Below are 23,889 nucleotides of genomic sequence, written 5' to 3'. Positions count from 1 at the left end.
CAGACTTTTCCGTTTTTATCATTTGCCATCACCTGCAACCTTCTGCCCTAACAACTCACAGCCACAACCAAACTCTTTCTCCGTGGGAACTCTGGGACGTTGGGGCTGTCTAGAGTCAGGAGGGGGATGATGCCGGTGGCAGGGATGGTGGGTGGGAGAAGTCACCTCCGCTCTCTCTCTGAGATAGGGCGAAATCACGCAGATGGCTGCAATAAAACCCCGTTTTTCCTTTCCAGTAGTAACTCAAGGTGTGATCCGGTGCGCAGCACTGTTGGTGTCTCAGGTCAATGCCTCACATTTTCAACGCCAACCTATCTTGACAGTCTTCAACCAGTGGTGACACTGACTCATTGTCTTCACCAGCACCAAGTGACATCATCTGGTCTTGCCTCAAGGCCCGGTAGCTGAGCAAGGTGACATCAACACGGGTGCTATTTGGCGTGACCACCGCTTTGCTCTGGAAGAACATGTGTGTGAACGCCTCTTTGCAGCCCTTTTCAAAATGTTTGCGCAGGAACAGCCATAAACCAGGCTGTATTGACCCGAAGATGCAATCCAAGTCTTTTGAGTCTAGGCCTTATCTACACCGTATTATCAGGACCAGGAGAGCACAGATGCACCCCAGGAAGGGAGGGGACTGCGCGCGCAGGAGGGAATGGCTCCGTACCTTCTCTCCTGGCACGGGGAGGGGACTGCGGGCAGAGCTGGGTAATGATTTGTCATCGCAAGGGCTGGGGTGTCTCTCTTTGCAGAGGAAACCTTGGCTGTGATTGACAGCAGGGCTGTTTTTTGCCGCTTCCCTTGCTGTTGACAAGTAATAATGAAGCTTTGTCAGTCCATCATGGACATGGATATGCCAGATTATGTCGACTCCTTGGACTCCTCTTATACCATGCTGGAATTTGACAACCTTCGAGTGCTCCCAAATAACACCGGTGAGATTTCTATTTGCTTCCTCTTGAATAACCTCCACTGCCTTTGTTATAAAGCTGAGCACCCAGGAAAGGCAGGTAGGAGGTGTGGGGCAAAGGGTGGAAGAAATAGTATTTAAGCAGCTGACCCGTCAACTTGCGTTGCGTATGCAGTTGTGTTTGGGCTGAAATGGGACCCTTTCACTTGCTGGTTCTATTTTGAGTTGTTATTTTCTTTGGTGGGCTGAGCGTCATGTCCTGAGGAGCCCACAACGTATTGCAAATGTTTGTAGAGTTCTTCATGGCATGCCATAGGTTTGCCCCCCTGTATGACTTGTCAGAGAAGTTACTACCAGTATTTCTTCCTTCAAATATGTTTAATTACCTATATGAGCTAGGTTCGTATTTAATGCGGAAAAAAAGAAAAAAAAAAAGCCATTTCCAGTGGCATTTGTCTATTACCCAGACAACACACCATGTGTGCGATTTAACTTCTTCCTAGGTACTTAGATTGAGAACCAACATCCAAATCATTACTTGCGTTATATTTTTTTTCTGGCTACCGAGATGGTCTAAAAGCCTTTACAGCACACAAAGAACTTGGCTGTGAGGCGTGTTTCTATGCAAAGACTTCCGCTTTGCTCACAGAAATAAAGCGTATTGCATGATATTCAGCCTTTTAGCAGTCAGAAGTACTCCGGCATAAAGCGAACATTATTCTGTGATATTAACTGTTCATTCTGTGACAAATAAAGGGCATTTTAGTCATATAGCATGTAACTGAATGAGGTTCCAACATCAGCAATGTCTTTGGAGAGTTTTGTCAGCTTTTCAAGCAATTTTTCAAGAAGCTTAGCGAAATTAAGATGGGATTTTCACGGTCTCACATTTGTTCATTAACTGTCTCACCAGAAGAAATCAGAGTTTCAGTAGGGCTATCGTCTCCAATAGAAAATGATTAGACTTATTATTGTGGGACATGGAGGGATATCAGGAGACAAACAAAGTTAAAGGGCCCAAAGAAACTTGAATTTAAACTTGACTTCACGAAAAGCTTTGTCTGTTCCCAAATCAAGGCTCTTTATTTTTTAATTTTTATTTTTTTTTTTTGCCAGCTCCAGATAGACTGGATCTTATTTCTTATTCTTGCAGAAGTGTTTCCATCTGCCACCCTACTCCATAAATATTACGTAACACACTTATTTCTCTTCGCAATTTGCTGCTGAACAATGAGACGTTCTTTACTTTCTAGAGTAAATTTCCTCAAAATTCAACGTAATTTTGCAAATTAACTACCAAGACCTCTTTGGGGCTCTCTGTTGTTTCATGCAGTGGAACTGACAGGTTGAGTTTTTCTGAAGTTTATCTAGATCGGTATTGTGTTATTTGTCTAGCCGTTAATGAGTAACTGGTTCCCTCAGGAACTAGCTGTTTTGAAATTAGCTTGTTTGTCTTGGGTAAGTGTCCTCTTCTACAGTTTGTAAAAATAACTTAAAAAAAAAAAAAAAAAAAAGACCTGAAACGTCCATGCCTGGAAATATATTGTTAACCAGCTGAGTTCAGTTCCCACAGGTAACTCAAAATAGTTCACACAGATACTTTGTAGTTTCAGAAAAATTTTAAAAATTCTTAGAAGCAAGAAATAATCTCGTTTTAGGTAATTTTAAAAATATACTGGCTTGTTATCTTTCCCGTTATGTGAGACTCATCTGTCCTATTTCCCCTACTAAATCTAATTGAAGTTTTGCACTTTATAAACATGAACAGGAAGGGGTGCAATGTTTATTTTAAATGACTCAGGACTGTTTCTGACATTCTGAACAATTTTAAAAGCGAAAATTATAATATTTTCAAATAAGGTCATGCTGTCTTGAAATGAACCGTTTGTTTCCTTCTTTGGAATATTATTTCATCAAAATTTGGGTCTGATTAATGATGTAGAGCACTTCCAGTGCTCAGCTTTCTGCTTCAGGAAGCTGCTATCCTTTTGAGGTTTGCCTAGATATATATATATATATTTTTTTTTATTTATTTTCCACCTTTAAGTAGACCATAGTTTGCCACATATTTTGAGACTAAATAAAATAAAGAATAGAATCCATTATGGGAGTGGAGGAGGAGTATAAAAAAATTGTCTGCCTTAAATATAAAGTATGACAAAAGGAAATGTACAAAACCCAACGCTAATCCTCTCTTTCCTTTATAAAATATGTGTTGCGACTGCAGAAATTTTCTTGTTCTGTACAAGCCTGTTTCCTTTACCTTGGCTGGCATTATAAGCCATGTTCTCACTTGGTTTTTATGTGCTGTTAATACCCGTTTCCTCATGCTCTTGTCGGAGTTGTCATTTTGTTTAAAATATGAAGCATTATTGAAATATTGCGCTAATCCTTTCGTTGAGTGTTGGTGAACACTTTTTCCTGTGGTGGTGCTCGTTTTCCCGTCTCGGCACTCCAACACCATCCTGGTTCCTGGGACTTTGGCACAAGGTTGGCAAAGCACCTTTCCCAGCCCCGCTGCAGTCTGATCCAATTCAGACCATGAAAAAGCCATCAAAGATGTTTTGACAGTGCCTGACCATCCCTCAAGCTGCCAGAGTGCTTGTGAGGAGCTCTGGCCTTTCTCGCCGGCCGCTTTGGCATTGTTAATGTAGGATTTGGGAACACCAAAGCAGTGTTTATAATCTCAAAAACTCCCCCTCTATTTGCTCAAAGCTGATGTAGAAAGCGGCTGACCTGCACATGGCCAGGACTTCAGCGTCAGCCCCCGTCCATCCAGACATTTGTATGCACAGGTTTTGCAATGCTGGCTTTGGCCACCGGGTTTGACTGCATGTGCATGCCCTAAACCTGCATCTATGCTCTCTTTACGTTCTAGCCCAGCACGTGTCATTCAGGGATTTGTTAGCTGCAAAGTACGTGCACCAAGACTGGCTTGGCTTTGGCTTTGGCTTGGATTGGGTAGATAAAAGGAAAAGCCATTCTGGAAAGTATTGTAAGGTAATTCTCCTATACAACGTGCATCTAGAAGAGATGTAGCCAGGAACATAACTGCAAAAAAAGCAGCAAAGAGGTCTGCAGTGGTTAGGTATTGTGGAGAGCTCCAGCCCTGAATGGAAGCCAGATACCATTCCCCAGCAGCATCCTCACTGAGACCATCCCCACTGTCATTTCTTACCACTGTAAAACTTGGCATCTTCATTTCAGCCCTGGTTAGGTAAGGATTTACATACAGAGGCAGTGGGTAACAAAAATCTGTACGCGTTTTGGTTGTGATCTCGGTTGTGATCTTGGTTGACCCCAAAACTGGTGAAGCCACTGGGATCACCTCAGCAGTGTGTAGGCTGTAGTTCCCAATCTGAATGCTACTTAGATATAACTCACAAAAGATGGTTGAAACTTGAGATTTTTCTGCCAGTGAATGTCCAGGACAGTGCTAGTGAGGGGTCTGGCTACAAGCATGGGTCTTCAGCTCAGCCTGGGACCTACGCAAGGCCAAAATGAGTTACAGTCCCTCCTTGGAGAGCGCCATCAGTTGTGTCTGTCCAGGAGAAATTTCAGAGGCAGTGTGGCACGGCTTAGGAACTGTTCTGTTACACACACGGTGCTGAGTGTCTATAACCGACACACATCTCTGAGCGTCTCTCTCCAGGGCGGTGAGAACAGTTGTGAGCTTGTTTCAGTCGTGGTGAGCCAGGTGGACTCTGACCAGACCCATCCTAGCAGCCCTCAAGCCCATCGCAGTGCGGTGCCGAGCTCCAGGAGGCAACCCCTCTAGAGAGGCACAGCATGTTAAACCAAGCTCTGAGCAGGTTTCCACCTTGTGTCAGTCAGGGCTGAAGCAAACGGTTTACAGCTTCCAGCTGATTTCACGGGCAGCGGCTGTGCTGGCAGGGATTCTGGCTCTCCTCTGCCTTTCCTAGCAGTGATCAGTCCCGGGGAAAACCAGATATTCCCCAAATACTGGGTGGCTTTGAAAGCCACATTGAAACAGTCTTCTTGATGCACATGTTATCGGTTGTGCCTTTGCTCTTCTATGAGCTAATTCTCATTTGGAATTCATCATTAGTTGGTGGCAGGATTTTGTAGTTAAAATTTATCATATTATAATTAACTTGTGCATACTGGCTTAGGGCTTTCTTTTTGTTTCTTTATTTTATTTTTTATTTTTTAATTTCTGTTCACATTCAACCAAGCTGAAAGGACACATAGCTTACTAACAGGGACTGAACTTCAAACTATGTATCTTCCCCAACTTAGAGCCACCCCAACCCATGGGGTTGTCTGCATTTTCATGGGTACAAAGTGAGGACAGAATTTGGTTTGCTGACTTCTATGGGCTCTCACATGTTCAGGGCTGATGGTCCTTTCTCCAGTAATACTTGGTTTAAAGCCAGATTAGTAATTTCTTCCTTATATCAGCAAGCAGCTCCTTACGTGTCCTACTGACATAGGGAAAAGAGTCTTCTCTAGTGAGTAAATGCTTTCCAGCGTTACTAACATTTTGCAATCTGGACCCAGCTGAAGGATGAATGGTCCGTTGGACACCCAAACTGTATGACCTCGGTTTGATTCCTCTGAAGTCAGGAGAGAAAGCATGAGTGGAGCAATGAGAAAATTGGCCTTCTTATCTGTATTTTTGTTGTGCAATTTTTTAAAAAAAACGGAATCCAGCACACTCGGCACATTTGTTTATGGTCATCTGTTCCTTCAAAAAAATAGATGGAGCAACAGATGCATGAATGTTTAGCAGTACCGTTGTCCTCAGAGGCATATTCTAGTTACAGCTCATTTAATACTGAGTTATCAAGCAAAATAAAATGAAGAATCAATGTAAAAAACCTAAAAATCAATGTAAATCACCATTAAGCACCTCTGACACAGACAAGGTTCCCAAAGGACCCAGGTGCCACTTACTGACAAACGTCAGAGCTGGGAGCACCTTACATGAATTTTGGGAACAGGTAAATCTCAGTGCCTGTCATTATGGCCTAAAAATGATTTTGATGGTGTCACCCTTTCTTGTCATGCTGCTCCCACCTTGCTACAACCTACTTATTTATTCATCAATATGTTAGAAGGTAAAAGATAGATCAAAAGAGTTTTTTGAGGGGGTGAAGGGAAGTCTGACCTTTGCATTTGTGAAGTCTTAGCTAAAAATGTCTTAGTCTTAGCCTTAGTTAAAAAATTTTCAATTTTTTTAAAAACTGAAGCTTTATTGGTAGGATGTTGGATTTGGCTTTTTTTTTTTTTTTTTTGGCTTTAGATTGCAATTTTAATTGCATAGTAAATATTTTCACTAAAAATTTTTGATGTGTATTCATATGCAAAAATAACCTTCCATCTCTCTGTATATATACATGTTGTGTGTGGATCACCCAAAGCTATTTTTATGCATTAGAAAACTTTCTTTAGACCGTCCAGATCAGAAGCCAAATCCTTCCCTTTGAGTAATTTTCTCTAAGACTTGTCATTGTTCAAAACAACAGCAGCTGCGTGTTTCTCGTCACTGCCCATCTCTTCTGCGAGGCAGGATGCGTCTCGTTGCAGAGACTTTGCCGAGGTCACTGTAGCACGAGATCGGCTCCCCTTGAGCAAAGAACATGCTCCCAGAGGTGTGATAAATTCATAAAACCATCTTGCAGTTAGTGCCCGGGTCAGGACAGACTCTGCAAACATTCCTCCTCTCTGCGAGATGTAAACAGTGTCATCTGCGTCTTCTCAAGTGTCTTAAGTGTCTCTCTCTTTTTTTTTTTTTTTTTTTTTTTTTTTTTAATTTTCCTTTTTTTTTTTTTCTTCCCCAAGCTGTGCCTCAAATTAGGAGGATTAAGAGGGCAGCGAGTCTGGTGGTTAAGGCCAAGGGAGAAGTTTAAAGGGAAGTTTTCAGCAGTGTATACACAGGCCAGGCAGGAGCAGAGCTATTCCTGCCCCAAATGAGTGGGTGCAAACAGAGGACCTGACAGAGGGCATTCACATGACCTAATTTTAGGTCCCTAATTTAGAAGGTCAATCTTCCTCCAACCCTCTATTGCTTCCCAGTGGAAAGCAATGAGCCTCTTCAGAGGGCAATTCAGAGCGGGACCTTCGGAGAACTAAAGTGACCCGAGTGGGAGCTGCTGTCTCTGTCCTCTGGCTGCAGAGGCTCTCTCAAGAGCAGCCTTTTATCTCCAGCACCTCTGTCATGTGCACAAAGCAGATCCTTCTTCCTGCCTTTGTTGTCTCTTCACTGCTCCCTCCTCATTCAAGTTAAGGATGTTTTCCACTGTCTTCTGTGGGCACCAGCTTTAAACCAGGGTTTCCAAGTGTCTAACTGGGGCAGTGGCTCCCCACCTCCCCAAAAGCATATATCTCACATCCAGGTAAGGTTTCTCTCCATCCGTCAAGGAAAGTAGTGTTAATTGTTTAATTCTCATGAGCACATTGGGTTATGCAGCTGGAAATCTCTCTGTTCACTAAAGCAAAGAAAACACCAATATCAGAAGTAAAGTAACTGAGCTACTCTCAGTTGAATTGAGAAGAGCATCACCATCCATCCAGAGGCTTTACTAGCAACACATGCTGCACACGTGTGTGGGTGGCTGGGTCAGTGTGTGCTTTTTGCTTCAGAAAAGCAACCCGCTGTCAGCTGACTCTAGTTTCCATCACAGAGTGGTCTAATGATCCCTGTTCTCTGCCTGCAGAGGCCATCGCAGCCGAATCGGCCAACGCCAACCTGCTCCCCAATGGCATTGGCTCCCTCTGCTCCATCTGTGGGGACCGGGCCACTGGCAAACACTATGGGGCATCCAGCTGTGATGGCTGCAAAGGCTTCTTCAGGAGGAGCGTCCGCAAGAACCACGTCTATTCCTGCAGGTACCTGCACCTTCTGCCATAAATAAGTACAATTTATTGATGCTGTAAATAATTTGGGGTGGAGATTAGGTTGTACAACGGGACCCCTATCCCGAATGCTGAATTAACATGCCACAAATGCTAAGAGTAATACTGCAGTTTAGTTCCTGACTGGAAGACTAAGCTAAGGAGTAAGCTAAGTCCTACCTCATCTTGGACCCTGACGTCTTTTGACACAACCAAGCCATCCATTTCAAGAGTTCACTGTCACTGCTTTCCCCACAGTGTAAATCCAGGGAAACTTACAGACCTGAGGTATGTCTGGGCTGTATAATACATAAGTAGAGCTTCTGGGTGTGGAGTGACACTATAACCTATCAGAGCCCAACAAGGGAAAGGCAAAACCCAAAGCTCCAGGGATTTAATCTCAAATGTGGTGTTTCTTACCTTTCCTGGTAAAAAGCAACGAGCATCCAAGAACCTGCCACCTCCAAAGCCTCTACCTGCCCCCCAGCATCTTCAGTTTTGTTTTGAAATCATCGAGCGGTGTATGCTGACATATCACTGATGATTTTACAGTCATTTTGAGAACCTAGCGTGGATGATTCATGTCAATTTTGGCACACAGGTATACATCTGAGAGATTTTTAATTTATTTTTTTTTTTACCATGAGGAGGCTGTAAATTATACAGCAGTTATCTTCGTTGACCTTAGAAAAAATTGTTTATTGTAACACAGGAGGAAGGGGAAAAAAAACCCTGAATACACTCAAGCCCTTCACCTCTAATTAAAACCTGGAAGTTTTTTTTCTGTTCCAGAACTTTTCCTCCTTTAAGGGCGTTCCAAATTTTTGCAAAGTGAGTCACCCTGTTTGTGCAAAATTATCCTGGGGTCCTTATCACTCCAACACACACCAGCCATGAAAGACACCCGAGGTGACAGCAGTCTCCACCTGCACAGTGCCCATCCCAGGATCCCTGCAGGAGGAGGCAAACAGCTGCTACTAATTTCTTTGAAATTTCAGCTGTCATTCTCCTGGGAGCAGAGTTGTTGCCCCTCCCCAGGAATCCATGAATCTCTGCGATATTTGGCAGCTCAGGGAAGATCCACATCATCGAAGCCAAGCAAATGGCAAATGCTCGCCTGTCTGCAAATCCTTATTTGGTGAGCCGCGTTGTATTTAACCCAGCTCCAAGCTCTGTTGTTTATCGCAGACATGAATTCCTTGGAAAGTCTTCGGGACTCTGTACCTTTGGCTTTTTACCAGTCTGGGAAAATGCCCGAGCTTTTACAACCTGATGATGGTCTCGGAGCAACCCACGCTGCCTTCTCGCTGCGTGGCAGATTCCTCTTCCATCACTTGACCCACCATGGCACGAGCTGCCAGATCTATGTGGGCTGACCCTTGAACAGCACACGGGTTACTAAACCCTCCGCTGAAATTACTAGGGATTAGGAGGAAGCCACATGCCTCAAAACCAGGCTGAAGGCACAGAAGGGCTTGTGGTCCGCAGTGTAATTATTCTACTCATAGCAGGACAGTCTTAACAAAGGGGATCAAATGAGTCCTGATGCCGAACAGCCAGTAACTGTCTGAAAGAGGGAGATGGAGTTCCTACCCTGCCAGGCACCAGCACAACTCGAGTCGCAGTCACGCTTTCACAGCCAGCACCACCAGAGTCCTCACAGGGTGGGTGGCCTGAAATTGCTGGCAGGAACGGCGATGGGGAAGATGAGGAACCGGGCCAAGCCAACGTTGATTCAATCCACTTCTTGCAAACTTTTGGCTCTCCTCTGGGTTCAGGCAGTGTGTTGCTCAGCAAGGTCTGGGACTGTATTTGGGGCTGCTTGGTGTGAGTGGGTTGCAGATGCCATGCTGGTTGCTCTGTGGTTTATTTTCCATCTCCTCGCAGGTTCAGTCGACAGTGTGTGATAGACAAAGACAAGAGGAACCAGTGCAGGTACTGCAGGCTGAAGAAGTGCTTCAGAGCAGGCATGAAGAAAGAAGGTAGGTGCAAAGAGACATTACAAAAGTGCCTGCTGCTGGCTCTGGCCCTACTCCCACTGCAGAGCGCCATGGAGAGCAGCGGCAGCCCTGGCCCGGGGAGATGATGCTCGTGTCTCACAGTGATAAAATTCTTCTTGTCAAAGCTGAAAGCCCCATTTCCTAGCGTATCAGATGGAAATTTCAATTAGAGCCTTGTGACAATATTCACCCATCCTGGGATGCTGGACTCTTTAGGATATTTTTATATTGGGAAAGGGATGGTCTTCTTCAGGGTTTATTTAGCCTCTAATTGTTTCACAATAGAACTTCCCTTGCTACGTACCTGCTAGTGCTACTCCTAATCCCAGCTGTGACTATCTCAGCCATCCTCCTCCTCCTAAATGCCAAGAACTGACTACTCCAGGGTAGTGTTTGGTGGTTGACTTGGCTGGTGCTTATGTAGCTTGGTGCAACCCTTAGGGGCAAAGTACAGACTGAACACGATGCCTTGTGGTGCAAAAGAGGCTCCTCCGTGGCACAGGGCACACAGGCAGTGCTCCCAAAGGCTCCTCTGTCCCCTGAGCTTGGACCTGAGTCAGAGTAAAACCCTTCGGTAGTGCTGCCCTCGTGGTGGGTATAGCATCTCTACAGAGTCACTGTGAATGACCAGTCCAGTACTGGTTGATGCCTTTTGTTACACTTCACATTGGCTGTATTAAAAGGGGGATGGAGTATTGTAGAGTATTTGACTCCCAGTGACCATCGGGAATTGCCCTTCCAATGCGCTGAAGGAAATACTGAGGGTTACAGTGCCTAATGCTGAGCAAGAGAAAAACCGCTGCTGTTAAGCTATGTCTTAATTCCCCACAGCCAGCCTCCCTGGGGAAGTCTGGGACCTGCCATAGCATTTCTGATCTCTGATCGTTCAGTTTTCACGTGGTGGGAGAGCAGGAATGCTGACAACCACATTTCATTTACTCCAAGCTTTCTGTGTAGAAACTTTGTACGCTGAGCACTTGGCAAAGTGGGGGCCCAACCCTTAACTGACGGTACATCCCCCTGACATGCAGGTAGTTGGGTGATGGTTTCAGCACTCTTCACCCTTCATTTGCACTGTTTTCCAACCCACCGACAGCTAAAGGGTGAGGGAGCTAGGAAGGAACTTGAGAGTTTCTTTCCATGTCACCGATTTAAACACCCCTTACCCAAAGAGTGAAATCATGGTTCCACTGAAACCAAGGGGAAATTTCTTGCTGATTTCTGGTAATTCATAAGATTTCACTAGTGATGAAAAAATCTTTCCAACATCCTGACCATATGTTTTCCTGGACAACAAGGGTGTCTTGCAATCTAGAGTAGGTCATGGATGTAGCAAAAATGCCTCTGGTTTAATTTAGGAGAAATGGAGTAAATACAATGGAGGGGAAAAAAAATAATAGCCCTCAAAGTAATAAAGGCAAAACTGAAGCATATCTGGTCAGTTCTAGATGGGGATGGAGCCAATTGCCGGTGCAGCAAGCTCCACAGCTTGGAAAGGCTGAAATCTGGTTATCAGCTCCATTCTTTGAGCTGAAGCATGATTTTTATTGGTTTTTATGGTAAAAGTTATAAAACCTTGGCTCATGTCTTCATTATTGATCGTAGCCTGGTGAAAGATGACTCATTTCAAGTTCCACATAGTCACATTCTTTGAAACATTTTTATGAGTGCAGTCAGGTTGTGTGCTCACAGACTGCTCATGTGTTTGGTAAGGAAGATTTTAAAGCACCTTGAGCAACTGCTTTGCAGAAATTAGCTTAGCTGACCGGAGCTCTATCCAAAGCATGTGTGCAGGACTGTGAAAGAAATTTTCTTGCACAATTGTGTGCACAAAAGGAACACAGTTATTTGCTTTAGGGTGGTTCTAGATTAATATTAAACAGTATTGCGAAGCATCTGGGGAAAAAAAAAACAACCAAAAAGAGGAGGCATGTCTTGGGACAGAGCAGTATGAGGATGATACAAATATTTGTACATCATTTTTTGATGGCAAGCACCGATCCGTGTCGGGAGACCACAGCTGTGACACCCACACTCAGTGTGTCCCGTGGTTCCAGCGCTGGCACGCAAGAGTTTGACAGTCTCTTTCTCTGGCACACACCACTTTTCAGTCAGCCCCTATAATAGCAATCAGACTTTCCAGGGTGTGGTAATAGCATTGTTTATTCACAGTAGAAGGGAAGGAGCTGGAAACATCCTTTTCCCAGCCTGTCTGTGACAATACACCTGGGGTGGGGTTAGCAGGGTTGTGCCACCCTCGCATGTTCCCCACCACTGGCACCCCACTGGCCCACTGCTAAATACTGGAAAACCTGCAGTTCCCCAAGTTCCCCAAAAGTTCTTACTCCAGCCAAACTAACTGAAAAATCGGAATTTTGGATCCAGAGTGATATTTTTTTCCAACCTTCCTGTGTTGTAAGACATGACATGACACATCTGGACATTTCTTTCTTTCTTTTTTCCCCTGTTGGAAACAACTCTAGTGCATAAGAGAGGAGCTATATTATCTGACCTGGTAGAATGGAAATTTCTGCTGAAAGACAAACCCCTGTGATGCAAATACCCAAGCTAGCTCTAAGCTGCCTGTCTATAGGGGCAGGGGTGTCAGTGCAGGGCTGAGCTGGTCCTGGGAGCACCATGCCGTTGGGTTGTAGGCTTGTTATGGCTTTGGGGCGGCTGGGCAGAGGTTGTTGAGAAAAGTATCAGTAGGGTGCTTTAGACTGTCCTGTTTGTACGCTCTGAATCTGATCCTGCCGGTGGAAAGAACCAGGACTGTCCCACACAAGCCCTACACCTCCCGGCTTGTGAATTGAGATGGAATCCAGGTTTCACCGGTGTCAGCAAGAGCAAGAATGGGCCAAAACTTGAGTCGTGCGGAAAATCCAGTCCCTAGATTTCCTAGAAATTAGCTCATTCAGAAACACTCTTATCTGAATTACATTCTTGGTATCAATAATTCACTTCAATAGCTACAAGTAAACAATTAAAGAGAGGGGAAAAAGGAGAGGAAAAAGCTTGCTTAAACGCAAACCCCTTCTTGTCCCCCGAAACGCCACTATGACCAGGATTTAAGATTGTTACAGGAGATTCACTCCCTTTATTCTTGCTTTGTGGGTAAGGCTGGGAATGTTCCACAGGGTGGTCTGAGTGTTTCAGGGATTTTCTGGCTATTTTCTCTGATTTTTCTCTCTTTGCACAGGAGAAGGTGTGATTTCTATGGTTTTGCACAACGCTACCGGGCAGGTTTTTGCTCCCTACAGCATCAGTGAATGAGGAGTGCACCAGATACTTAAGCACCCAAAGAAAACAGCAGGGTACTATTTTTAGCATCTTACCGAGATCATGTTTAAACTTGAATAAATTAGCAGGGTACGATTTTTTCAAGTAAGCCAGGTCACCTACTCACATGGAGTTGAGTATCTGAAAACTTGGAAGCCTTTCGAAATGCCAGCACTGCACTGTCAGGATTCAGTTTGCTGATGAAAAAAAAAAAAAAAGAGGGGTTAATATTTAACCTCTCATCCCCTTTAAAGTAATTTATGAATGTGCATGAACTCCTTTAGTTTTACACAGAACTAAGAAGAATTATTGTATCACTTATGGCCGCAACTCAGTGGAAGGATTGGAGGCTATTTTTTTAATTTATTTTTGTTAAACTGGACAGGTTTATAGGACAGTTTTATAAGTGTTTTACAGAGCCTTTATCTTGTTTCATACCTTTTGTTTGTACATCTCTTCTGCCAGCTTTTAGAAGGCTGAGACTTCAATTTATTGCAAAGATGGATGGAAAAGTTAAAGGATCTTCCCCACTTTGTGACAGTCATAAACCAGGCCAGAAGCCTGTGAAGTGATTAAATGTGCATGTACCATAGGGATTTATTTGCAAATAAAATATACTACACCTACAAAACCAGAGGTATCTTGGGGAAAAAAAATTATTTGTGCATACAATCAGTCAGCAGAAGGGATAAATCTATTGGTGGAAGTAGAAGCGCTGTGAGCACTGGTGAATGCCAGCTCCGTGCTGGGGCGTTTGCACCTCCCTCTTTATGCTGTTTATTAATACATTTCCAACTCCATTGGGTTTAAAGAAGGATGTTTTTAGAGGAATAATAATGGAAATGGTAACTCCCGCGTAGGCAGGGCTTTAACCTCCGCAGTTACTGTGGAAAGTTACTGGTTTGCTGTTGTCCCCTTCCAATCAATGCCTGTGCCCGTCTTTATCGGCCTCCCGGGAGGTTCCTCATCACAGCCCTGTACCTATGTGGCAAGGCAGCAAGGACAAAACGTTTGGGAAACACGGGTTTGTTGCAATCCCACAAACACGCTGCTGTTTGTTCAAGAGCCACGGTGCGTGCTCTTGCTGCCGGCATCTTTGATGCGCTCGTGGCAAAAGGGCCGGGGCTTGCTCTGAATAACAACCCCCCCTCCGATGTCCCCTCTACGTCAGATGGGGAATGTGTTTGTTTTCCCGGCTGCTTCCCACAGGCAGGACATGCCGTAGCTGTGGACAATTCCTCAGAGGGACACGCGGGCACTATCTTGCCCTCTCTCCTCTTTGCATGGGGGAAAGCCCAGTCAGGGCCTCACTGTCCCTGGCCAGCAGCATCGTGGGGGCTCACTCCCTCTGATGTCCCCTTCTGCAGGGCTGCAGTGCCCCTTCCCAGTCGTGGTTTGTTTTTTTTTTTTGTTTTTTTTTTTTTATATTGGCTTTGGGAACTGGAACGCTGTGCAGAGGACAGAATTAGAGGAAAAAAATAGGCGAGCAAAGCTTTTGCCAGGCATGTATTAGAAATAATTGTCCTTGGGGGACAGTGGGATCCAGCACTGGGTTTGGAGTCCTCCCTGTGAGTTTGCTGAGTTCTACTGACTGCAAAGCCAAGATCACGGCCAAGCCCGAGCACCCTCAGCGCCAGCACACCCCTTGAGCATTCCTGATGCCTCACCACAAGTGACCTATCCCTTCCCTTTTACAAGCACCATAAATATAGCAATATAATTACCACACAGTAATAGATTAATTTTGTGGCAGGTAAAACATTAACTCCCTTTTGTATTTAATTCCATCACATCTTGGGTACTTTCAGCGATAACACCCAAATCACCTTGAGAAAGTTGATCTGTACCATCCACTTACACTTGAAGATTGAGCTTATCAGAGCATGAGGGAAGCACTGAAATATGTGCCATAAAAGGACTCGGGAGAAAAACAGCCTGAGGCTTCTTAAAGGAGTTTGTCATTGGTCAGTAGGACCAGGTCTGCCTGGGTTTGTAGGACTTATGTAAAATAAGATGTATAACTCGGTTGGAAAGGAAAAATTTGTGCCTTTTGCTGTAAGTGGGCAAAAAGAGCCCCATCATCCCCAGAGAGCGACGTGAGGGAGCATCTGATATGAAATCAGGCATAGAAAGTTGGGTGGGGACTTTCCAAGGACGTCAGCGATGACATGGATTTGGGTGGGCTTGTTTCTACTCAATGTTGGGTGCTGCTGCTTGTCTTTCTGGTGTACCAAAAAAAAAAAAAAAAAGCTGTGAAGGGTTAATCCATTCTCAAGATTAATTATAGATTGTGGTCCCCATAATCACCTTCACTTTCGGACTGGTGGGGATCCCCAGCTGAGGAGCCTTTTCCATCACCCCCCCCTCATGCATAGGGCAGTGTATGCTGCTGTCTAAAGCAGGTTAGCAGAGACTCCCAAGGGCTGTAGTAGTTTTTTTTTTCTCTAAACTGATGTCTAATTGCCACTCTGTAGTATCCATAGCCTGAAAAGTTTCCAGGAATATATATATGTTGCATCTTTTACAAACCAATGTACCCATCCAGCCCCTTGTAGCCATTCAGGCGAGGTTGGCACCGAGGTGTAAAATGGATTTTGTGGCTGGACCCCAGCAGATCCCCACTAGCACACCCAGTTCAGCATTAAGCGGGTCCTGACTGACAGCAAAGCTGAGCCTCAAATCCTGGAAGACAAATACTATGCTCCTGCTGATAACGGGAGATATTGATTTTTGTTGCTGTTGCTTGTTTTCTGCCCCTTCACTTTGTTGGCCTCTCATCAGAGGCCGGTTAGGAAAACAAATCAGTGGTTGGACCTGAGCTGACAAAACAACCAACCTTCCCACCCTGTGTGCAAAACTGTGCCCAGAGCTCCTGTGCACGAATGCAGAGAAACGTGCCCAGAGCTGCTTGCTCTAAAGCGAGGCCCAGCAACGAGGGAAAGTCTTGAAAGAGTGATGGTGAAATGATTTTGCTGCCTCTAAAAAAAAAAAAAAACCCAAACCCAAATTTGCTGGAAAAATCGTCTCCAGTGGCCACTTTTGAGACAAAACAGCAATATTTCACATCCAAGGGGTTAAAGCAGAGCGAGTTGCTCTTTGACAGCTATGTCTGCGTCATTCCTCCTAAATAAAAACCAAAAGGAGCCTAGAATTGCTGTAAGGAAGGAGGAGGGATGTGTTACACTATCACCACATGCTAAATCTTCCCGCTCCCTCTGCTTTAAGGACCTGACAACCGCCTCTCGGAGCTGTATGTAGCCAAGAAGTATGAGCTGTCAGGGAAATGCTGAGTCTGCATCCAGGCTCCTTCCTCCAGCCCCACGTGGGCCTGTTTGCTGCTGGATGGAGGCAATAGGGCTTGGGGGTGAAACTAACACGGAAAACAAGTTTGGACTAAGTCTAAATTCTGCTTTTGTCTCTGCTGCTGTTTCACTTGATGGTTGCAGTGGAGGTGAGTCAGTTCTTGGAGCCTGTGTTGCAGAAATAAGCTGCCGAAGAGGCAATAAATCCCTTAACGTTCAACGTGCGAGGTTGACAGAGCATGGGCATAGATGTGGCTTGTGCTTCAGGGAAAAGCTTGGTTTAAAGGGTGGAACAGACCTCAAAAAATCAGCCTTTTTTTCTTAATTCACATGGCACGGCCATACCTTTCTGTTTGCAGAAAGCCCAGGGCTGAGCTTCACTCTGCTGTGGTCCCTACGGTGCGTTGTATCACTGTTACTAACAGTTCAGACACTCTGAGCTGATTTACAGCAGCGATTTGCACGGGGTGCCAGCAGAGCTGGAGGCAAAGCCTGGCTTGGTTTGTTCCCCAGCTGTGCGCCAGCGTCGCTGTCAGGGTTACAGGCTCACTGAAATCCGCAGCGCGATGGGCAAGGCTGAGGGAATGGTCTTAAGGGGGAATTGGCAAATTTCAGCTTCCTTTTTTTTGGAGCTTCCTCAGTGAGGCGACTCTTCCAGCTCCCCGTCAGCTGTGGAGATGTCCCCCAGGATTACGGGAAAGGGAACACTTCAAAGGCTGCTTTGAGGTGGGATCAGAGGAATTTTTTTCCCAGTGCTGTCGTAAGACGAGATACAATCTCAAGAACATCCTACTGTACCGGGAGCTCAGGAGACGTGTCCTCAGCGCAGACAAGGCAAAAAGGGTACGGAAGGGCAGGTCTCCAGCCGTGTGGGTGCACTGACGAGTGCAAAAGGTTGACACCAAATCGCCAAACTCCCCCTGAGATGCATCACACCCAGTGGGACAAGCTAACGTCTGGTCTGACTGCCAAAGGGCCTTACCTCCCTCTGTTGCTCCTGTGCTTGGTCTTTCCCCTCTCTGGTGTCCTTTTCCCCTCCCCTGAGGCCTGTTTAATCCTATCCCAGCATCCAACCAGACTGGAGGCTCTTGCAGGCACTAAAGCCCAATCCGTTCCTGTTTGAGGAGCCCAAGTAACAGCAACCACCAGTTGTGTGGGCAGTTTCTCACTAACACAACCCCTGCTGGCTCTCGTTCCAGCTGTGCAGAACGAGCGTGACAGGATCAGCATTCGCAGGAGCAGCTACGAGGACAACGGCTCGCTCTCCATCAACGTGCTCACTCAGGCCGAGGCCATGGCGCAGCAGGTATGAAATGCAGGGGCATCCCTCCAAACACGGCCCTCAGCTATTCCATATAAACTCCCTAAACCAACCAGGGCTGGATCTTTTTCTCCCCTCAGATGGCTTTTTCAGAAAGCCACGGGGAAGAAAAAGCATTAGTTATCCAAAAGCAGACAGTAGAAAATCCTCGGTGCATTATCAAGACAGTGTGTCCTGCTAGGAGCAGATGCAGCCTTTGGAGATGCAAAACTGAAATTCTAAGGACTGAGGGATGCTGCAGACTCTGGGCCACGTCTGCCCCCAGCCTGAGTCGTTACTGCACTCCTAAAAAATTGCATTTCATGTGGAACTTTATCCCTCCTTGCTGCACACTCCGTCCTGCTCAGAACATACTGTTCCCATCATGGTCGACTGTATGTTTTCTTGTAACTTCCTTACCAGGGCAACAATTTTAGGGGAGAAAAATAAAGCTAATAAAATCACTGGGCTTCAAGTAATGCTGATTGCTTTCTTATTTCATGTTCCACAACAAATTTCACCCTGTACGTCCTTTAAATTCTTATGCAAATATCCCTTCTCCGCTGAAACATACGGTCCAGATGTTGCATATTACATGCGGCAATGTGTCCACTTCCTTTTCAATGATTATTATGTTTTAACTCTCTCCCCCCTCCCCATGCAGCTCTCTAGAGATTGAAGAGGGTGTTTTGTGTCCCAGACAGCAAGCTGGGGGAGAAAGACTGGATGCATTTCATGCATTTGGCTGGCTGAAGTGACTGATGGGAATCTGAGACCCAGTGCTGCTGGCTACTGCTAGAAACGAGAATATTAATCAGATTTTTTTGTCCTGAGCCAGCCTGGAGAAGGAGGCGGAGGAGGGAGGGGTGTCTGTTGGGACTGAGCACCACCTCGTGGAGGTTTCACCATGGGCTGTACGCTGGACAGTATACGCCACTGAGCAAATAAATGTGCAACCACAACGGCGACCTGATGAGGTTAAAGTCTGCGGAGGCTCCCCACGTTATCAGTGTGGCTAAAGAGAATGGGAAAACGGCACAGATCTAGTCCCAAGTGCAACCAGGTTGTTTCTCTTTCAGTATTCATCGCTGAGTCCGGCGCACAGCGCGGACATCGCTATGAAGAAGGTTGCAACCATCAACGATGTGTGTGAGTCCATGAAACAGCAGCTCCTAGTGCTGGTTGAATGGGCAAAATACATCCCGGCATTTTGTGAGCTCCCACTTGACGACCAGGTAAAATGCAAATGCCTCTTCCCTGCAAACCCACCACCTTCCATAGGAATTCCCAGTCATACCTTTCAACGGGAGAAGGTGACATTAACACACAGATCTCCCTGTGAAGGGCAATGAACGAGCAGGAGACAAAGAATAATAAAGGAAGGGATCAATTAAAAATAAGTTGAGTAGCCAAAGTCCCCCCAGATATAATAGAGTTGGTCACTCCAGTCTGCACAAGGATCCAGACCAAAAAATACTGGTTTCCCCTTTATTGGTACTTGATAGTTGGATATAAAAGCCATTTATTTCCTAAGAACTCAAATTACTCAAGCCCCTCTTTGTTTCAGTTTGAAAACACCTTTTTAATTTATTTTGCCGTAAATGTAGCACTTCTGAAAAGTGAAGATACACTAATAGGTTCTAGCTCTTGATAGCACTTTATCTGTAGATCTGACATATCTAAGCAAACACCAAATTTAGCTTAACCTAAACAGCAAGAGCTGACTGTTCTCTGTTTTTCAAACATAATATTATTTCTTTTTTCCATGCCATCTCCAGGTTGCCTTGCTCAGAGCCCACGCAGGGGAACACCTGCTCCTTGGGGTAGCCAAGCGGTCCATACCATACACTGATTTTCTGTTATTAGGTAAAGTAGTGAAACACACTCCTGCTTTTATAATTCGCACACCCGAGTCATTGCCAAGTATCCTGCCTGCCTGAAATCCTCTCTGTGCCCCCGGGCATGGTCTGCACATCTGGCTTGAGACTAAGTGCTTGAGAAGGTCTCTGGAGAAGCGTAAAAAAAAAGAGCAAGAAAATTCACTGGGAATTTTACAACTGTTCCTTTACTGCTTTGAAAATGTGGATGAGAAAACCCCCCAATATTTAAATAGCATCTCGAACTGCATTGCCTTGTTTTTGTAACTGAAATCACCAGGATGCAGCCGATTAGATATTTGGATATCGGCACTTAAAAACTTAGCAGAAAGGTCTATTAAAAATTATAGTGCAAGTAGGTATTTCCTTTTCATGTAGCTCTCTGCCACCAAAACTCCAGGTGGCGGGATTATTCTTGGAAAAAGACAAATACTGACCTTGAAAGCCACACATTAAAGAAAAGGGAAAGGGAGAACTTTGTTAAAATAATAAAAAAAAAAAGCAACCCGCACCAAAAAAAAAGATTCAACACCATTTGCAAAGAGATGTAGAGGGTAAAGCAGAGCAGAACGTGAAGCAGGTTTTACGTGCAGTGTGGGTGCCCCAACATGTGCAAACGAGATAATTAAGGACCAAAGAATGAGATCCATGGCTTGCTTCTCAATCGTGAATCCGAGTATGAAGCTGCACACTGGAAATCTGCTGCACGTGGGCACCGGGACTGCCTGGCGACATGCCTTGGGGTAACTTCTGGTTGGGGCTGTGTTCGCAGATCTTGAGTGAAAAGCTGACAGCGAATTTCTCTTGTTGCCCCAGGGAATGACTTCATCATCCCAATGCACTGCCCAGAACTGGAAATCGCTCGTGTGGCCACCAGAATTTTGGACGAGCTGGTGAAGCCCTTGCGGGACATCCAGATTGATGACAATGAGTACGCTTGCCTTAAAGCCATCATCTTCTTCGATCCAGGTAAGCTTCCTTCCTGACTGCCACGCATGGGGCTTGGAAAGGAGTCGAGGGCTCTCCACTAACCAGGAAAACCCCTCGGCAGCAGCAGCTCTGCATTTCACTCTGCCTTAATGAGCAATACTTAATGAGCAAGGACATGTTAGAAGTGACCTATCCCTGAACACTTCGCTATTTAGCAAGCAGTAACTCCAGCCAGACCGATGTGCAAGAGTCTGCAGAGCCTAGAGGAGTTCTGCTGCTTCTGTAGCTTGGCTTCAGGAAAGCCCATCAGTCCGAAATGAAGGAGATGACTATTAAGGACACATATGCCTATATTGAATTATGCATAAGCGAAGTGAGCCAACTAGGCAGCAGCGTGGAGCATCCAGCAGAGTTCAGAAAGCAGCATTAAAAATCACAGCGAGCTGGACTGTTCAGAATACACATCCCAGAAATATCAAGGATGTCTGTTAATGGATCTTGCTGGCAGCCTGTACCAACCGAGGTCAGGATGGAGAAAAGGGAAACACTCAGAGGCAGACAAAAGCTCGTTTTGAACCTTTGCTGTGTTCGCATTCCACAAACACGGGGGGTTCTGTCTCAGCCCGGGTTCCCCTCAAACACTCCTGTTTCTATACGCCTACAGCACGGGCACAACCGCCTCTTGCTGCAACACTTGAGTCCCTTCAGTGCGCATTGCCCCGCAGCTTGGAGAAGAGATGGAGGACCAATCCCAAACCCAAACCAATGCCCTTTTGTCTTTGGCATCTGTTAGCATGGAGAAATCAGAGTATCTTCCATTAGCTGTTTTCTGCTGCGTTCGTTGATTTGAAGTCAAGATACGGGAGTTTTACAAACATCATGAACTGTGGCTGGCCAGAGAGCCTGCTGTAAACCTGAGTAAGGCTGGTATTATCAAATTGAGTCTGACAAATTACCTTCTCGGCTGATCAGTATCTCAGTGAAGCTTTAGATCATTGCGACAGCGAGGTGCTGTGATTTCAGCCACGAGGAAAAAGTGCGAGGCTCTGCAGAAGCGAAACGCGTCCGTGCTAACAAGTAGGCACTTCCACAGAGTTACGTGCTGACACAATAATCCATAAACCACTTCATTTCATCTCTTGCTGTAAAATGTGGAGCTTGTGGATTCTTTGTAGATATTGAAGGAAATGATCCAGCGAGACAGAAATCTCAGTTTTAGATAGCAGGAGAGGCAGGAGTGGAAGGCTGTAAATCCCAGCACTTCGCCCTACCCAGAGTGCACATTTACTTGCTTAAGTAAAACTGGACCAGAGCTCCCTGAAAAATGTACTGACCACAGGTCAAAGACAGGAAAACAAGACAAGGATGTGATGCTGCAGCAGGTATAATTGCAACACACAGGAACTAAACCAGCATGGCAGTAGCTGGGACTCAAAGTTTTCAGGGGAAAATTCCAGGTTGTTTGCTTGGAAGAACAAATACGGTTCAACTTCTAAATCCTTCCTCTTCACTAACGGCGGTAACCAGATATCCATCTGAAGCAAGCTCTTATTTTCTTACTGTTTTCCCTCAAGTTGCCCTCGAGTTACTGTTTCCCCTCAAATTCCCCCTACTGTTTCCATGTTCTATGTGAGATATGGAATAATGGCAACCCAATGCTAATCTGTCAGATAAACTTGGAGACTCTGATAACAGCCAGAGGATCACTGGCATCTCACCCTTTTCCCTCTACAGAGCCTGATTGACAGCATCACACTTTTTGGCTACACAGCCAGCAATTAACTTCATTTTTTTTTTCCCCTCTCCCAGACTGCAAAGGCCTGAGCGAGCCTGGGAAGGTGAAGAACATGCGCTTCCAGGTCCAAGTCAACCTAGAAGACTACATCAACGATCGCCAGTACGACTCCCGAGGCCGGTTCAGCGACATCCTCCTCCTGCTGCCCCCGCTGCAGAGCATCACCTGGCAGATGATAGAGCAAGTCCAGTTCGTGAAGCTCTTCGGTGTGGCCAGGATCGACAGCTTGCTGCAGGAGATGCTGCTGGGAGGTACAAACCCTGCCGAGAAAGGGCAGCAATGTTGTTTTATTTCAAAGCCATTACAGGGCTTGGTGTCTGGGTATGTGTCCTTCTCTGGAGGATGTATGGTGGAGAGAACTTGGGAGGGGGGAAATGAAGGTGCAGATTGAATTGTGGCTTGAACATGGATCCTTCTCACTCAGTCCAATCCCCAAGCCATTTGTTTCCAGCCTGTCTCTGAAAGCCTGACCCAGGATCAGTTCTATAGAAATGGGTGCACTCTGTGATGTGTTGAAGTGAGGCGCTTGCCTTTTAGGCAAATTGATGCAGTTTGCAAGAAGACAACACATTTTTTTCTTAGGAATATGCAAAAATTCTAACTATACAGGAAACCATGCTAAGAGCAATAATTGGGCCACACAGAGAGACAGATGAACAGTGCAGCTGGGTGTTAGTTCAAACCCCAGCATCCTGGGGGCTTGTCCCTAGACAATGAGAAGTCTGAGGGCAAAGAGGACACCCAGAGCAGGAAGGAAGCAAAGATGAGTCAGGACATTAACCCCCACCCACAGAGGTCTTCCACATTCTCTGAAAAAAAAAAAAAAAAAAAAAAAAAAAAAAAAAAAAAAAAGAAGAAATTTGGCCCAGAGGATCTGGCTTCTTGGTAACTATGCAAAGAATGATGTCTTTTCCCACTTCCACTGCAGGAACCACCATTGATCTCCAGTACCAGTCAGGACCTCCCAACCTCAGCCTGGAACCGCTGCCAGGACACGTCCTCCCGAGCAACATGAACTCGGTGATTCACGCCGCTCCAGACCGTACGTGTCCATTTTTATGTTATTAGTGTCAGCATAATGAAGGGACTGGATAGGAGAAGCAGTTAAGAAAAAGACCTTTAAATTTATTTCTATCTTTAAGCATTACACTTTAATCAGAGTTCACAGCCCCCTCTCCTTCCCCCCTTGCTGACTTCCTTTACTACAGAGTCTGGAAACACGCTTCCAAAGAAAAGCTGGGATTGTCATGGAATAGCACAATCCAGAGGGATTTTGAGGTGCTACTAAACATCGCAAAATTTTTTTAAAAAAAGGAAATCAAGATTGGTGACACTCTGTTTTTAGGAATACAGGCTGTGCTGTATCTATGTGAGAGATGCAATAATGGCCACCTCTTATTCCGTGCCGGGAAATATCACAAAGCAGCACACACAGTTATTAGTGGCAAGAGTTTCCCTACGCAAAGCATCTCGGTTGCTGTCAACCAGAACACAATATGACCTGAATTCAAGACAGTTTTCAACCACTCCGGGCACTGCTGCTAGGCAATGGCTATTTGTTAAGGCATTTAGCCACTGTAGCAGCAAATGGACCGTGTTATTAAAAAAAAAAAAAAAAAAAAAAAAAAAAAAACAAAA

The 23,889-nt window shown here is 45.3% G+C and overlaps 1 protein-coding gene across 2 annotated transcripts in view; it reads left to right on the top strand.

The window, feature by feature from the left end:
* The first annotated feature begins 772 nt into the window (after positions 1 to 772).
* Positions 773 to 23,889, top strand: part of LOC113484355 (hepatocyte nuclear factor 4-beta-like) — a 24,086-nt gene continuing 969 nt past the window's right edge. The window contains exons 1-9 of one of the 2 annotated variants that reach the window (XM_026856694.1): positions 773 to 935; positions 7,558 to 7,762; positions 9,656 to 9,750; positions 17,549 to 17,655; positions 18,729 to 18,884; positions 19,428 to 19,515; positions 20,343 to 20,495; positions 22,266 to 22,502; positions 23,180 to 23,293. In XM_026856694.1, coding sequence (XP_026712495.1) covers positions 821 to 935; positions 7,558 to 7,762; positions 9,656 to 9,750; positions 17,549 to 17,655; positions 18,729 to 18,884; positions 19,428 to 19,515; positions 20,343 to 20,495; positions 22,266 to 22,502; positions 23,180 to 23,293 — 1,270 coding nt within the window. In that variant the 5' untranslated portion in view covers positions 773 to 820. The remainder of the gene's footprint in view (positions 936 to 7,557; positions 7,763 to 9,655; positions 9,751 to 17,548; positions 17,656 to 18,728; positions 18,885 to 19,427; positions 19,516 to 20,342; positions 20,496 to 22,265; positions 22,503 to 23,179; positions 23,294 to 23,889) is intronic. The other variant, XM_026856695.1, reaches the window with a different exon arrangement.

Source organism: Athene cunicularia (genome assembly GCF_003259725.1).
Source record: "Athene cunicularia isolate RWA chromosome 11 unlocalized genomic scaffold, athCun1 chr11_part1, whole genome shotgun sequence".
NCBI lineage: Eukaryota > Metazoa > Chordata > Aves > Strigiformes > Strigidae > Athene > Athene cunicularia.
The sequence above is the reverse complement of the archived record's forward strand: the minus strand, read 5'-3'. Positions and strand labels throughout refer to the sequence as shown.